The sequence below is a fragment of the Cygnus atratus genome, chromosome 1 (assembly GCF_013377495.2).
Source record: "Cygnus atratus isolate AKBS03 ecotype Queensland, Australia chromosome 1, CAtr_DNAZoo_HiC_assembly, whole genome shotgun sequence".
In the NCBI taxonomy this organism is placed as follows: domain Eukaryota; kingdom Metazoa; phylum Chordata; class Aves; order Anseriformes; family Anatidae; genus Cygnus; species Cygnus atratus.
Window position 1 is genome coordinate 115,810,010 of NC_066362.1, and position 16,154 is coordinate 115,826,163.

Below are 16,154 nucleotides of genomic sequence, written 5' to 3' on the forward strand. Positions count from 1 at the left end.
CACCATTTCTCCTAGCATTGCAAAACAAATGTGATCAGTAAAAAAGCCCTCCGGGGACTGATTTTCCTGGTAGGAAAGAACAGGAATAATTCTGCCCGCTAGCTCTCCCCTGTAAGCTCAGAGAAAGACTTTCCCAAGTTTCTCCTCCACCTTCCACCTCACTTCTGCATCCCAAGAGACTGCAAAGAGAAGTAAACCAAGAAGCCCAACTTACAGATCTATCCAGCACCGTGGGGACGAAATCATATCCGATTCCCTCCACTTCATACGTCGTCTTGTCAGTCTTGTTCAATTCTTCTGGTTGAGCAAGGATGGAACCTTCAGGATCAGCACCTATGATCTGGAGAAGCAGTTTGCACTTTGGCTACCATGACACACCGCTTTTTGAGAGCGCAGCTATTTACTCGTGAGCGCTGGCCGTGTTACGGCTGTCGGCGTCACTCTGGCTGCACACGCTTGGCTGCAGACACAGCCAACTAACAGCAGACTTGGTCTGCTGCTCACCTCCTCCTGGCAGCATTCCCCTCCCTGCAGACAGAACGCTTTGCTGCTTCTGGCCCCTTGGCAAGCCTGGCTCCTCAGGCTGTGGACACTAAGTGAGGTTTTTAACCAGGAGACAGGGTTTCTAAGCCAAACTTGGCCTCATTCACATGTCGGGCATCATTAGAGTCAATACATTTTGTGCCAACTGTAGGCACATAAGCTTTACTTTGTTTTCCCTCCCCCTCCCTGAATATATAGGAAAATATTCATGATTGAAACAGGATTCCAACTTCCGCGAGGAAATCTAAAACTACACCCTGGTACACACACAGGTTGGTGTGCTCAGAGAAAGTTTCACTTGGTAAAATACCCAGCCCCTCCAGAAAGCTAACCAGGGCATGGTCAGAGAGGGAACATGTGGCTGCTGTACAAACCTGAACACTAGTCACCAGCAAGACCAGCACGTGATGGTTTCAGATGGAATCTGAAAGCCTTTCTTTGCTGCTCAGAACCACCTTCACACTGAAGAACTCCAAGAGCTTCTCTGAGAGACCCAGGGCAGGCTTGCAAGGAATAATGCAAACCAAGAAGCAGAGCTGTCTGAGGCTCTCACAACTGCAGAGACATGCTTTAGACTTGCCACTTACTTTGCAACCTGGACACTTCTCCTTCAGCTTTCTGGAAATGCCAGTGATGGTACCTCCTGTGCCAGCTGTAGCCACCAGCATGTCTATTTTTCCTGTTTCAGGGCGAGAGAGGGAAGACAGTTGTGACACCTCCCTGAGGATGATGCATTAAAAATCAACTTGCAGTTAAGTGTGGACTCGCTTTAACAAAAACACAGGAATTGGCAGCAAAGGGGCAAGATAAGACTCTCTGCTTCCCAAGAGCTGCATGAGACCTACAATGAGACTATCTTGCTCAGTACCCGTTTACTTCGAAAAATCATTTTAAAATGTCCTTCAGTGGTTTGGCAAGGTGTCCATTTGCAGGGCTTTGGGCAGAGCTGAGAGTCCATAGACTCAACGCCCATAGTTTTCCTGTTACTGTATTTGGTGATACAGAATAATTCACCCTTTAACACAGAAAAAGCAGCCCATTATTATTACTGAACAAGTGCCAAGAGCACGGGATAGGTGCCCATTGAGAGAACCCTTAACACAGCTCTCTCATTTTCATGGGAAGAAAAACGCTGTTTTGGTCACGAGCACCCAGCAGAGCTAACGTAGGTATGACAGTTCATTCTTCTGTCAGCCCCTACAGTTTCCCTGGTGCATCCATTTCACAGCTTGGTGAGTAAAACACATTTTAAAAGGGCAATTCGTATACAAAAAATTAGTGCTTTCAAGTCAACAGAACAACAGTGCACCAGGAAGGTTCAAATCAGAGCAAGACTTCTGCAAGATCAGTAATAATGACAACTGAACAGTATCCAAGCTATGAGGGAAAATAAATAGAAAGAGGAGAGTAATGAAGCCTACAGCTAGAACTTGTCCACACTCTCAGCTTGTGGGATTGCACTTTGTTCAAGTATGCTCATTTTAACTCAAGCTTTCTCAAAGTTTGCCACAGAAATGCACATTAAGTCCTCTGAACAGTCAGCGTTATTCTGGGCAGAAGAAGGGGAGCCCTTTGAACGGTCCTCACCCCGATTAGAAGAAATTTAATAGCTGATTTTCTTATTGCAATGGCCAGGGTCTTATCAGAAAAAGTTTAATTGTACTGTTTCATAGGGCAGGTCAGCCTTTCCTATATGTTTTTTTTTTCCTACCACCTGTGGCAAATGCCTACATGGTAGGCTTCTGCATCACAGCTCCTAAATTCCTCACCTGGGTGAGTTAGCCCAGCTGAAGCTCTCTGCTGCCACAGCTCAGTCATTTCTGGTACTCCAACAAGGCTGCCTAGAGCTAACGTGGAAACGACCCCAGCAGAGTAAACTGGTCTTACTGGTGACAACAGTAACACAAAGCAGTTTGTACTCCCGAGGTCTCCTATTTTAAGGAAACTTTGAGTATAACGGAGTATATATGTGGATGTGAAAAATGTGAAAATACCTATTTCCATATCTGTGATCAGAAAAAAGTGACCCATTCTTTCATGCCACTCTAGGCAAGGGTTTTGTAAACAATTTAAACGTTACTTAATGGAAAAATAGTTTAACTAAGACTACAAAAATAAGGCAGCTCTCTAATGTCACACAGCATACGTATAGGTTCTGCTGTATCAAAATCCATGCAATTCTCAACCACCTCAGGTCCCAGTCTCCAAGCACATAACCACAGAAAATACAAAGGACTGGTTACAGAAGAAGCTAGCAGTAGAGCACAGACATACCTTCGCACTGCTGCAGGATCTCCTCAGCTGTGGTGTCGTAGTGTGTCAGGGGGTTGCTGGCATTGCGGTACTGCATTGAAAGACAGGACAGCCAGTAAGTAGACCAGAGAGACAACAACACTCACGTTGTGAGGCATCACAGGAATATGACAAACACTTCTCAAGCCCCACAACTGCTACAAATACGCTTTCCAAACTGTTTCCTTATCTGTTACCTGGTTCTAGGCAGAACACCTGAGGGGAGGTACAACCTCCCTGGATGACGTAATTTAAGGGTATTTCTAAGGTGCCAGACATCTCCAACACCAAGATCAGTCCTGGCTGCCGGACAGTTTCTTTTAAGAACATGACCCTTGTACCCGTTCTTCCACACAGGACTGCCAATTCGGTGGAGAAAGCCACCCGCACGTTTTGCCGTTTCTGCAGATGTAGGCTCATTGCTGCCCTCTAGTGATTACAAAAGCTTGCTACCCTAACAGCACGGTGACTGCTCAACAGCTCCATCCCTGGGGGGCACATTTTTCATCCAGGGACACCCCTATGCTGTTGAACATTCGGCCATGGACATTAAGCAACACAGCTGCAATACCTTCCGCTGTGCTACACCTGCACCTGTGACACCTTGCTCTTACCTGATCTAGGATATGTGCATTGGGGATTTCATTTTTCAGTCTCCACGCTACTCCCACGTGAGATTCAGGAGAATCAAATCTGGCAGTAGTCGGGGTTCTCACAATCTCAGCACCCAAAGCCCTCAGAACATCCACCTGCAAAAAACAGAGACTGTCAGAAAACCCAAAAGCACTCTCTCAGCACAGAGACCTCATTACAATGTAGGGGAAGGAAACCTCTTCCCTTTCACCTGGCCTGAAATAGCCTACCTGCAGCTCTCCTACGTCCCAGCCTCACAGCATCGCTGAGTCACGTTATTTGGTCAAAACTCAGCTTTACTTTGGAGCTAGATGTCAAATTCCTGTTTCCATTCTGGACCTTTGGGACTACCACTCCACACTGAGAGCCCTCATTCAGGCAGAACTCAGTACCCTCTTGTGCTGGCTGCTGGCTCTGCTCTCTAACAGTGCTGTTATATATATATATATATATATATATAAAATATATACATGGACTAAAGTCTAAGTGCAAACTATGTATATTTAGATGCAGGCAGCAAAGGAGATCCCTACGTACCACTCGACTGCTATGAGGGCAAGAAATTTTGTGCCACTCAGCCAGGGCAAGGCCTGTTTTCAGAGGGTGCTGTGTGGAGCACGGTGATGGCCTTGTGCTACCTCTCCCTCCAGGGCAGTGAAGAGCTAGTAACAGGCACAGGCCTTCAGGGGACATTGCTCACAGCTGCTTTCACTTGTGCCATTGAGATCAGTGGTTTTGCTGACACAAATTTCTAGCACCTTTGTTACTAAAGCCGCAGCGCTCATTTGCAGCAGGAACTCTGCAAGTGCAAGCATGCTTAGTTTTTTAAACTCTTGAAAATAAAAGCAGATCTGACCTTCTCCATACTCATTTTCTCTGGCATCACAATGATACAGCGGTAACCCTTCACGGCTGCAGCCAAGGCCAGCCCAATTCCTGGAAGCAAGCAAAGACACGCAGAGCATACAGTGAGGTGCAACAAAACCCAAACCTACCATGCTAGCTTTGGCATGCCCTTGCTTTAATTAGATTTTCACCAGTGGCTTGAGTACATTGTCTCTAGAAGGGGAGGCAAAGGGAACGTTTCTGGCTTCTGGGGAGAGAGATTGATTTACAGACACTGCTGGTTCTTTGAAGATCAGAGCCAACAGAAAGTTTAGACAAGGATGGGAAAAAAATAGATATCTATCTCAACATGTGCAGACCACTGGCTTTACCATATGCACATCATCTTCCTTCTGCCTCTTCCCCATCTCATCACCCATTTTTACAAAAGCAGTTTGGGAAAGGAACGAATTTTAAGCTGAAGAGGACTAGAGCAATCATTTTTACATCCCCTACTGTTCTTCTGCATTACTCACTCTGCATTACATGCCTAAACTAAGCAATGTGCCTAAACTAAGTCCTTTTTGAAGGACAAGATTTAGGTGCTTTGTGTGATTGTGGCTCTAATGGATCACGTCAATTTGTTACAAGTGAACTACCTAAACTGTTAGACACCTCACTTCCAGTTTGAAAACCTGCACTTCCAGTCTGATTTCTGCTTTTTCAGCGTGTCTTCAACTGCCCACCTGTGGGGCTAAGCTCAGAAATATCTTCCCAATTGAGAGGCTTACAGCTGTCATCCAGTCACCTCCCTGCTGGATAAAGAAACAGATCATGTCAGCCAATATGCGTCTGAGGGAGGCCTGCATGACACCTCTCGTGCTGTTTTGGGTACCAAGCACAGTATCAACACGTGCCCGTGACAATGCCTCACAGACAATTTACCTTACACAGAAGCTTGCTTGTTCAAAGTTGCCTCTGTTTCTTCTTGGCTCAGGATTGTATAGGGGTGAAAAAATCTTTAACTGTTCCTCTGAGAAGCACAACTCACACCTCAGGTAACTTAAGTTCTTTAAATTCTATTTTATTTTTTAAAGCAAATCTGGAAAGAAGCTGGAAGAAGCAAATCTTCTTCCAGTGCATTACAGATAAATACAGATACCAGAACCAAATAAAACAAAACAGCACTGGCTTTACTAGTGCCAAAGAGTAAAGAGAAGCCATGCAGCATCCTTCCCTATGGTCTGTGATGAAGAAAGCATTCTGAGACCTAAACTAACACCTTGTGCTTTGTGGTACTGACCTGGAAGCACAACATCAAAGCAGGACTCTGGCTGAGGGAAAAGTGGGATGCAGAGAAGACAAAAATCTAACGTATTAGTATCTCTGAGCAGTGGCCTAGGGCCAAAGCCAGTTTACTCACTCTACTGTCTGCCCTGGCCTTTGCTTTTGAATGAACCAAGACAACTTTCTGAAGTAATCGACTTGTACCTCCTTTGCCTCTGCTTTCTTTTTATCTTCTTTCATGTTCCAAGCAAAGGAGAGCTATTTATCAGGCACTGCCTCAAATGTCGTAGTATGAACTCAGATACTGGAAAACACAATATATGGGTATTTTCTGAAACATGCCATTGCTCAGACAACAGCTATGGCCACAATCAAAAGGGGCTCTACTTCTAAGGCAACCCCCGCAAAGTACCTGCTAAGCAAATGGCAACAGATACGACTACTCGGTTTTCTGTTAGAGAATATATATATTTCTATTCATAGATCAGCTCAGTCATCTCAGTACCTCCATTAACAAGAACTGGACTGAAGCAAAAGATCAAAAGAAAGGTCTGACTGACCCAGTAAACCTGTGTGTATCAAAAGGCAACAGGTGATGCCCAGAAAATAGTTTAAGAAGACAGGACATCCAGGGACACCTCTCCAGAACACATCACATGGGTGAGTAGTTTGTAGCACACCTGAGGGACCTCAGAAGATGCAGAGTATTTATATTTAACTAGCTTAGTAGGGAGTATTCCTGATGTTTACTCTCCACCATTAGAGCAGCTTAATAATAAGGGCAACAGCTTTGATGCAGGAGCCCAGTTAACTCCAGCCTGCTCAGATCATCGGATGCTCTTCCCTGGCCCCTGACTAGTGGGGCTGTTCCTTCCCATAACCCTCCAGAGAGGAGATGCTGCCACAAGGGAAACCTGTTGGAGATCTAGATGCAAGGACTGTGTCAGCAAATAGAGCTGCGGGGATGCAGCCTGTCTCCCATCTCAACTGCACCGCTATGGGAAAAGACAATTCTCAGGCCAGGCCAACCTCACCTGGCAGAGTGCAGGACCAAGGACCATGGGACTTGCCAACGAGAAGATCAGATTCACACCAGTCTCTTGTTGCTTAATTTTCAACAATTTCAGCTGAACTCAGTAGGACCTAGAGACCCTAGTGAATCTGGTCTAACACTTCCTTTTTCTGAAAGCAAAAAGCCCCCGCAAATTTAGAAGACATCCTTCCCACCCGTTCTGATCAGCACAGCACATTGCATAATTGCTGCTTATGTGAGACAGAAGAGGCACTGCTCCCAGCACCATGCAGGCGGGAAGGGATCCCCTTTCCTCCCTTGCACAGGCAGCCTCCATGCTCCAGTCTCAGGTTTGCCTTCTCCAGGAAAGCCACCAGAATGTTTTCCCCACACTTTGCTAGGATCTTCCCACCTCCTACCTGTGTTTCCAGAGGTTGGCTCTATGATTGTGTCTCCAGGCTTCAAGATCCCAGCTTTCTCAGCATCCTCCACCATCCTCAGGCTGATGCGGTCCTTCACGCTGCCCCCGGCATTGAAGTACTCGCATTTTACCACTGGAAACAAAGAAACCAAGCAGAGTTCTTAAACAGCAGTCATTTGCCAACAGGCTGCTGATCCTATCACGCCTTCAAGAACAACTCTTAACACGTGTGGCCCAATTCACCTCCCTCCTTACAGCAGCAGAGATGAGGATTCACTGCACTGCATTTCCACTGTTATGGGTCACAGCACAGCAAGTTTGGTACTTTATGTAGGCCACAGAAGCCAGGAACTCCCCCAAGGTCAGTCTTTTCATAAAATGCTGACTTCTTTCATCTTGCTTCATTGTTACAGTCCAGTCAAGAGGATAAAAAGCCCTAGGGCTCCTCCAATGCAAAAGCAGAAGGAAAGAGCTCTACCCATGCTTAACCAACACGCCCTGCCTCTTCCTTGCTACGTTCTCCAGCCAAAGAGAATCTGATCAAACTACAAGTTTCTCCCCTTCAGCCTGCACTTTCACCAGTGCAGTACTCCCAGACGAATCCCTTTAATCGTGTTAAACATCACCTTTCAGGACTCTGATCAGAGCCTCCAGATATCTCCAGTATGGCTGGGTTTAAAGAAACGTTTCACTGACGCACTTCCAGCCCATTTATCACTTTCTTTGACCTTTAATGGCAACTTGTGGAATCTGCACTTTGCACTAGTGAAAATTATGAATACTAGAAGCAGTTACAAGCTTTGTATAATTTGTAAATCCTTTTCAACAAAGTAGAAAAATTGCAGGGAGAGTCCTCGTATGAAATACAAACTGGAAGATGTGTTAGATGACCAAAAATTAAAAACCTGGAATTCTGCCAAATTATAAAAAAAGGAACATTGGTTCTGTTTTCTAAAGGGTTCCTGCACTCCTCTTATGCTCAGGTTCCACAGCACTACTAACCAGAACTCCCCGGCATTTCTCATTTCTGTCTCCTGCCTGCAGTAGTACTCACAGAGTTCACACTTTAGGCCGAAGTGCTTCCCAATCTTGTTGATTCGCACCAAAGGTGTATTGCCAACTTTATTCAGGATGTTCGGCAGGATGTTTGGAGGCTCTGGCCTGGCACATAGACAAAGTCAGAACAGACCATGGGCAGGTCACGCAGTAACAACACACAGCAATTCTGCTGCTTTATTTTACCCAGCCTTCTCCCTTTTCCAGCAGACTTGGACATTCTCTTAAATCAAAATATCTGTTTGATAGAAATTTGTAAAACAAGTCCCTGATCCGGAACTCAAGGATTAATCAGACATCCAGCTGAGTGCTGAGGCAAGAATGATGTGCTCTGCGCTCCTTCCTGGCACCAAGTAGCACAGCAAACTGTGAGCAGTGCTAAGCTTTAAGCAGCCAGCATTAACAACGCAATCATTCATCTAGTCAGGGAACAGTTTGCTGGATTATTTAAAATAGTTCCAGTCCATGCAGTTTCATGCAACTTCTTTTGTGCAAGACACCTTGTACACTTAATCTGGGTTCTTAGTTTTGTTTATGCATTGAAATTTAAGAAGCACCAGCACATCTACATGCAGAGCAGCATCAGTTTAAACCAGTCACCTTTTGTTTAACCCACATGGCTCTGAATGGAACCAGGACAAGTCCTGTGCTGAAAACCAGCAAACAAAGAAGAGCAATACTTACAGAGTGACATGACGATGGGGGGAGGCAGAGATGGGTTTCCCGAGCTTCCACGTGCATTTGCTAGGTGTATCAGGACGGATCCACTTCCTCTCCTTATCGTTAGCCTTACAGTCCTCTTGGTCTGTCCCTCCAGAAAGGAAGTATTTGCCAGGAGCATGAGGGCATGAGTTTGCGTCTGGCTTGAGCTGGGTAGGAAGTGAAGGCATTTCATCCTTGGAGAAAAAAAGATAAGAGTCTGCTGTAACTCATATGCGCTGCTGTAATGAGGCCAGAGTATCCCGAGTATCTATGAGTATCTATGTCCCGGTCTTGTTATTCCCTTCAGGGAAAAAGGTCACACAATAAATGTGTATTTTAATGCTCAGCTGATGTCTCCATATTATTGTGAAGATGGAAAGCGTTTTATCATAATTTTGATTTGCCAAATACTTCTCAAATTGTGAATCTTGCACTGCTATGCCGAGTGCAAAGCTCAAGACAGCACCCTTAGTGACAAGATAACTTAAACTCACTAAAACACGTGCTTACTGCAACAAACCTCCACGAATATCAAGACCACATGTTGTGGGAGACAGCCCTCCCACACAAAAAGATAGCCCTTGGAGATAAAGCTTCTCCTTTCCAAGCAGAGAAACAGAATAAGACTACTCAGTGGCTAATTAGAAAGTGGTGCCAAAAGACTCTGCAGCTTCTTACGATCTTGAAAACTCTTTCAAGCAGCTCACTAGTTTCAATAGCACCTGCTTTAGGAGAATTCCAACCCCCTCACTTCCCCCTGCCCCAAGAGATCTAGAAATCCCTCTGAAAACAGATAGAGCTTTCCCAAATTCTGATGAGAAAAAGGCAAATAGTATTCCCCAAAGACCAACATATACCTTAGACATTGGAATAGGTCTCTCTGACATCAGTTTCTCCATTTTCTTAGGCAAAGGCGCAGTAGACTGGACTTTCTTCAGCAGAAAGAGTACAGTGGGTCACAGGACTGGAATCTTCTTCAAAGCTGCAGATATGCAAGTTAAACAAACAAAACACCATCAGTAAACAGTTTACCCTAGGGAGAAGACAGTCATCCCACTTTTATGGGGAAAAAAGCCACAAAAAGAAGCAAAGATGATTTGTATAGGCAGGATAAAAAAAGTCACGCAGCGGAGGTGTCACACAAAAAATCAGCTTAGTGTCATCTGACACTGTTGGACTGTCTGTGTTTCCATAAACTTGACAGCCACAAAAAGTAAAAGAAAATACTTCAGCCCACAGCATGTATGCTTCTAGAGACATCAAGGGTAAAAGGGCTGTATGAGGCCATCAACAAAAGACCCTTTATACATTTTAGGCAAAGGCTCTGAACAGGAACATCTGCAGAGTTCTCTCCACCCTTGAGGAGACCAAACTTACAAGTTCCTCCCAACACCAAATCAGTGCTTTACATGTAGCTGCAACGATGCTGGATGTAGCGCACACAAACACTTCAACCACAAGGATGCCCAGCAGGCTTTTTATGTTTCAGAAGTTAGTGAATAACAAATGGAAGCAGTAAGTTCATTTTTCCTATTCCAGCCAGCTTCAGTTCTACTAAAGGCAAAAATCTGGCAGGAGTCTTAGAAAATGCATTTTCTCTCTAATATTTGTTTTTCTCATCACTATTTTGCAGCAGGATTCACAGTTCTTTCCACTACTGCATTGTGCTAGGCCTGGAAATGTTCTCATCCCCACAGTTACACCAAATGGATGCAAAACAGATACAGCTCTGATCAGGTAGCACTGACAGTCTGCTGGCAGACTGGAAAACATCTGAATCACAGGATCAGTGAACTTTAGCATTTGATCCTGCAAGTTAACATGCACCACTAACCACTACTGTTTTATATGCACCTATTCCTTTCTCATGTGTTGATTTGACGAAAATGCTTATGGAATTTAAACGCCCCTCTTTAGGAAAGAAGACTCTGAAAGTGTCAACTTTCAAGACTTGAAATAATTCATCTTCTGGATGTAAAAGCTTCCACGTCACCAAAATGATACTTTTTGCTTTATTTGGGTTAATACGTGCCCAAGAGCCAACAGAGGCTGCATCCTGTACTGGGCTACTGACAAGGACTAGACCGCGAGGCACCAGTCCAAGAGAGCTGCTATAGCATAAACATATGCAATTTAATACCACCCGTCTTTACTAGCAGAAAGAAAAGTTTACTTCTAGCTCCAAAGCAAGACCCAGCCTTCATTTCTATTTCTAGAAGGTGCCTTGTTCATAGTCCAGAATATCACCTTTTTTTTTTCCCAAAGCAAAAGTATTGGGGAAGTTTCAAGTTTTCCTGCAAGCTACTTCTACAAGCTCCTTCAGACAGCTGATGCAATACTGGACATTGACATTGGCTGCCTTGGCTCAGGACTGATGACAGACAATATTTACCAAGCTCATCTAATAAGGATACCTTGCTGCCAAAGGATCAAACCATTTCAATACACAAGAAGAAAGCAGGAAGGGATTATAGACAAGAAGCAGGAGTTTTTTTTCCTCATAAAATAGGGGGTGAAAAACAGACTTTAAATCACCAAACCTGTTTCCTGCAAGAGGGTCCAAAATTGTGGAGAAAGGGAGAGAAAATTTGTGGCAGTAAAACTTTCAAAGGTCTGAAGTAAGTAAGAACTTGTTGTTTGTACTGCCTGCAGGAAAGAATTGAACCTGGCTGCCTTCATAAGTTGCCTTTTGGAGGTCTCCCTCAAAATTGGGCAAGACAATGCCATTTCATTTCCTCTATTATACGGCAATAAAATGAAATAAAATCCACCACCAGCAACATCCATCACTTCTTGAGCTAGAAACAGCAGAAGCTAAGGAAAAACTGTATTTATTGCCTTCAACTAAGAAGCAAGATTCTCACGCATCTTTAGAGGAACAGCAATACTTTGATGTTTCATCAAAGCTTCAATCGTGGGGCTAGAACTTGGAACAAAAATGAGGCTAGAGAGGAAAAAAAAATAACCATAAGCACTGCCAGCAAAATTCCTGTCACCGAATACCAATCTTAAGCGCATCATTCCTTGGAATGAACACAAGCTCCTGTTTAACAAATCCATTCAAAATGCTTTATTAGGCATGACTTTAAATAACCCCACACCCACTCACCCCAAAGTATATAGGTATGCACATATGCACTTAGGAAGCCAAATTCCAACCACGTGCTAGCAGAGAATCAGTCCCAGCTATGGTCAACCTGGTACCTTAGATTCTGAAGAAGGACAAAATCCCAGAACTAACCTGGGAATTTTAAAGGGAATTCTTACCACAGAGCTCAGTGAAGACTTAGGAGCAGCAGCAATGGCTTGTTGCAATATATGTGAAACAGGTCAGGAGCCCAGTGTGGCTGGTTGTGTCCAGAACCAGCAGGGAGACCTCAGATCTTCGAGCTCCTGCAGCACTACTGATGAGCCCTAACTTCTTCACATGCCGCCCCAAACACCCAGCTGGCACTTCTAGGCCTAGCTAATGCAACCCCAGCTAAACATGGCGCAGATGTGACCAGTCTAGGACACCCAAATTCACCCAAAGATGTAAGACCCTGTCTGCAGGCCCAAACCAGGACACAGGGAGCTCGTGTGTCTTTCTAGTTGGGGACATCTCTGAGGGAGGAAGGAAAGGGATGAGCAGAAATCACCAAAACAAAAGACAGTAGCAACTTCTTCACCAGCCTGACCCTCTTCTCAGCCTTTCTTTTGGGAGTCAGACTGGGGAGGCAGGACAGGAGAACAGCAGCTGAGCACACCTCGGAAGAGCCTGAGGGAGGCGAGCTGCAGGAAAGGTTCCCTGTCTTCAGGAGAGAAGTTCTGCCAACCCGAACCTCGGTTTGCTGGAAAAGTGAGCACTCCCATAACTAGCTGGGGGTGTGGGCAGGGCCTGACTAGAAAAGCCTGACTAACTTCCACCATTGTACCTGCAGAGCACACAAGGCGGTAAAATCAGAGACAATTTACACAGTCACTCAAACCTGAGCCTTGGAGGAGCATGGGAGGCAGACAGAGATAGGAGATCCAGAAAGCCTCATGGACACACCTCTGCATCAATCTCCACAGGGAATCCAAGATCTAAGCTATTTCTCAACTCCTAAGTACGGAGTTTACAGAACAGGATTGAAGGCCAGCGAGTGAAATTAATCCCCAGACAACCTGGGCTGAACTTGCTCCACAGATATGTTAGGAGCTACAATTCCTAAGGCTGTTCACAGTACATGATGTCAGCACTAATGCAGACATGCAGAGAGTATCATGTGTGCGAGAACATAATTAACTTGAGTCGTGTCTAAAGCAGAAATTGAGCTGTCTAAAAGGCAGGTTTACAAGGAGGATCACAGGGAGATGCCCTGAGGGCTGACTGCTCAGCAAGAGATGAGATACAGGATTCCATTACGCTGCGGCCTGAGAACGGCAGACTTTGACGCTGAGCAGGCCCACAAATGAGTTAACCACTAAAAACCAGTTGTTCTGCTTGCCCTGTGGTATCGCAGGGTCTCAGAGAGCTTTGGGATCTTCACGGGTTACCAGATGTACCAGTGCACACAGCTTCAGAAGCTGTTTGGAAACTCCACAGCTGTAAGTGGCTCAGGAGACAATCACCCAGCCGTTTTTGGTTTGTTTGGGGCTTTTTTTGGCAATTTTTTGGTCATTTTTGTTTTGTTTTCCCCCCTCCCAGCTTTGATACTTCCTCAGTAGCAGACAGTTATCTATTCTGTGTCAGGAGACACCAAGGGACCTGCAGTAACTGAGCTATGAATTAAGAATACCGTGGCTCTCACCTCTCTGCTTTCCTTTGCAGAGCAGAGAGCACACGTGCATCCTCTCAGCGAGGACTCTTCCTTTCAGGGCTGGACTGCCATACACACAGCCTCCCGACATGAAAGATGCAGGTTGTTCATGCCCCTGACTCTCTAACATTGCAAAGACATTACAACTTCAACAGCAGAGCAGCACCCACAACTGCTGTGCTTAAAAATGGTGAAAACATGGAAGCGTTCAGTCTTCCCTCCCCACACAGAAGGAAAACTGTGTGTGCAGCCCTGAAGATGGTGTGCTGTCTGACGTTTCCTCGTTTTTTCAGTTCTCCCCAACCCTGCCTGGACTCACCTGATAAGACGTGCATCTTCATTCAGAAGACCCAAGAAGCAAAATAGCTCTAGAGGAAAGGCTGCAGAATGAATGCCTCATCTGCATTTCTACCTGCTGCTGTCACAGGCTTTCCTTGTTTCTTCCCCTGCTTTCAGTTTCCTCTCCGCAGCCAGGGAGCACAGAGGGGCCACCACTACAGCCTGAGCAGTGCTCACCGAGTGCAGGCAGGGGACATCACCTGCCTTTGCACAGGTAGTGCAGCAGAGCCTCAGAAATTAATTGGCTTGCACAGCACAATACAAAGAGGGAACTGGAGCTTGGTCTCAAAAACCTGGTCAGGATTTATAATGGGGCAGTCACAGCTTCTCTTCCTAGGATTACACGTCCTCCTTGAGGCATCGTATCTTTTGTTAGCACAGGACCTCTGATAAAGACTGGCAGAGAAACGCGGATCCCCGCTGCCCAGGCAGGAAGCCACCGCTTTGGCAAAGGCATGTTTTGTGGGAAGGACCAGGTGCCACCCACTCTGGCTCCACCGGCAGAGCTTTTGGCAGGCATCCCCCTATCTGCCTCGCTCCTACGCATCTCACGGGCAGACAGCAGGCACCTGCCAATAGTCAGGGGCCAGCCCGTCCAAACCTCCCCGGCAGCCTGCTAACGCTGCCAGCGCCAGATTAATGATGTACCTGAGCTGTGCTCCGGGACACGTGCCCCTGCAACCCTTGCCACCAAATACAGATTTTAAAAGCGCTGCTCTGGCTTCCAGAAAGCAGTCAGAGGGTTGTGATGGGACAGCAAAGAGCTGCCAACCAGTCTCGGGAAGGACTACCTGCCCAAATGCTCCCCCTAACACAGCACCTGAGCCTTATTTGTTAACAGTGATCCCAAGAAACACCGGGTCCTGAGCAGGTATTGGCTGCAGAGGTTGCACCTTCCTCCTCTGGCACAAAACGCCAAGGTTTTGCCCATCTCCGTACCCCGAGTTCCTCCTGCTTTCTGCAGCACGAGCTTACCAGAACATGGAGCTCACGTCTCGGCTTATCAGACGGGCTTGTTTGATGGGTAAACACGCGGTGGGGTGGCTTTGCCGGATGAGGGCCAACACGCTTCCCAACCTCCATCGTCAAAGGCTTTGGGATTAGGGGGATAGGCAGGAGACAGGCGAGGAACCCCTCACCTGCCAAGCGACGGCCGGTCCTACAACCAGCGTTATGGGACCTGCTCTCCAAGGGGCTCTCAGCCAAGCCCAGGCTTCCCCCCAAAAACGGGGAAGGGATGGGGGGCTGCACTGGGAGACCCTCGGGGAGCCCAGGAGAGGTGTGGGGGGCGAGGAGGAATGGAGCCCTTGAGGAAGGCAGATCCCAGCCTCCCCCCTCCTCCTCCTCCCCCAGCCCAGCCGAGGCTGCCGGGAGCATCCCCTCCAGCCCCCTCTACCCGCAGGCTCCCCGACACCAAAAACCTCCTTTTTTTTTTTTTTTTTTTTTTTTTTTTTAACCCCGGGTCGCACGGAAACCGCCGATTTCCCCACCCCCAAAAATAGATGAAAATATAATTTAAAAAAAAAAAAAAATTTTAAATAAATTTTTTAAAGGTTTAAAACAGCACAGCGCGGCACCGAGCAGCCCCCCCCCCCCCCCCCCAACCACCCAGGGATGATGCAAGGGGCGCCCCCTTACCGGGCGCGGCGGGGGCGCGGATGGCGGCTGCGGGAGCGCGGATGGCGGCGGGAGCGCGGATGGCGGGAGCGCGGCCGCGGGGTTAAGAAGAGCCCCGGGCCCCCCCCCCCGCCCCCGAGGCCACGCCCACCCGGCGAGGGAGGGGGCGGCATGGCGCGCGGCGATTGGCCGAGGCGGGGGCGTCGGCGGGAGGCGCGCAGCCAATGGGCGGGCGGCGGGGGGCTGCCCGCCGCAAGATGTCGGCTGGCCCCGCGGCGGCGCGAAGACAGGGCGGGGGGCGGGGGGGTGGCGCGGGGTTGGTGTAAAAATATCAATAAAGAGAAATGCAATTAAAGGGGATTCGTCTTACTGCGTGATTCACCGCCGTGTGTCGCACGTGGTCCCTGTGATCGAAGGAAATAGCCCTACGCCTCCGCATGCAGATGCTGTGCAAATAGGCGTACTGCGGGGTATGGCGTGCTGTATAAAAATAAAGGTTAAGGGGCAGGGTGGTTCGGGCAATGGTGTAAATGAAAAAAAAAAAAAAAAAAAGGAGCGCGTGACTGGATGTGACCGGTCTGAAGCTGAATGGGCAGCCTTGGGGTTATGGAGAGGCCTCCCTGGTAAGGAAACGGACCATGAGTAG

General features: G+C 47.0%; 1 protein-coding gene across 2 annotated transcripts in view; it reads right to left on the bottom strand.

The window, feature by feature from the left end:
- LOC118247571 (cystathionine beta-synthase-like protein) overlaps nucleotides 1-15,667 on the bottom strand; it is a 29,962-nt gene extending 14,295 nt beyond the window's left edge. Inside the window, exons 1-10 of one of the 2 annotated variants that reach the window (XM_035545646.2) lie at nucleotides 15,530-15,667; nucleotides 9,629-9,753; nucleotides 8,754-8,965; nucleotides 8,068-8,174; nucleotides 7,012-7,146; nucleotides 4,325-4,404; nucleotides 3,450-3,584; nucleotides 2,818-2,887; nucleotides 1,131-1,222; nucleotides 215-340 (exon numbers count right to left, since the gene is read on the bottom strand). In XM_035545646.2, coding sequence (XP_035401539.1) covers nucleotides 215-340; nucleotides 1,131-1,222; nucleotides 2,818-2,887; nucleotides 3,450-3,584; nucleotides 4,325-4,404; nucleotides 7,012-7,146; nucleotides 8,068-8,174; nucleotides 8,754-8,965; nucleotides 9,629-9,670 — 999 coding nt within the window. In that variant the 5' untranslated portion in view covers nucleotides 9,671-9,753; nucleotides 15,530-15,667. The remainder of the gene's footprint in view (nucleotides 1-214; nucleotides 341-1,130; nucleotides 1,223-2,817; nucleotides 2,888-3,449; nucleotides 3,585-4,324; nucleotides 4,405-7,011; nucleotides 7,147-8,067; nucleotides 8,175-8,753; nucleotides 8,966-9,628; nucleotides 9,754-15,529) is intronic. The other variant, XM_050709716.1, reaches the window with a different exon arrangement.
- Nucleotides 15,668-16,154: the final 487 nt, after the last annotated feature.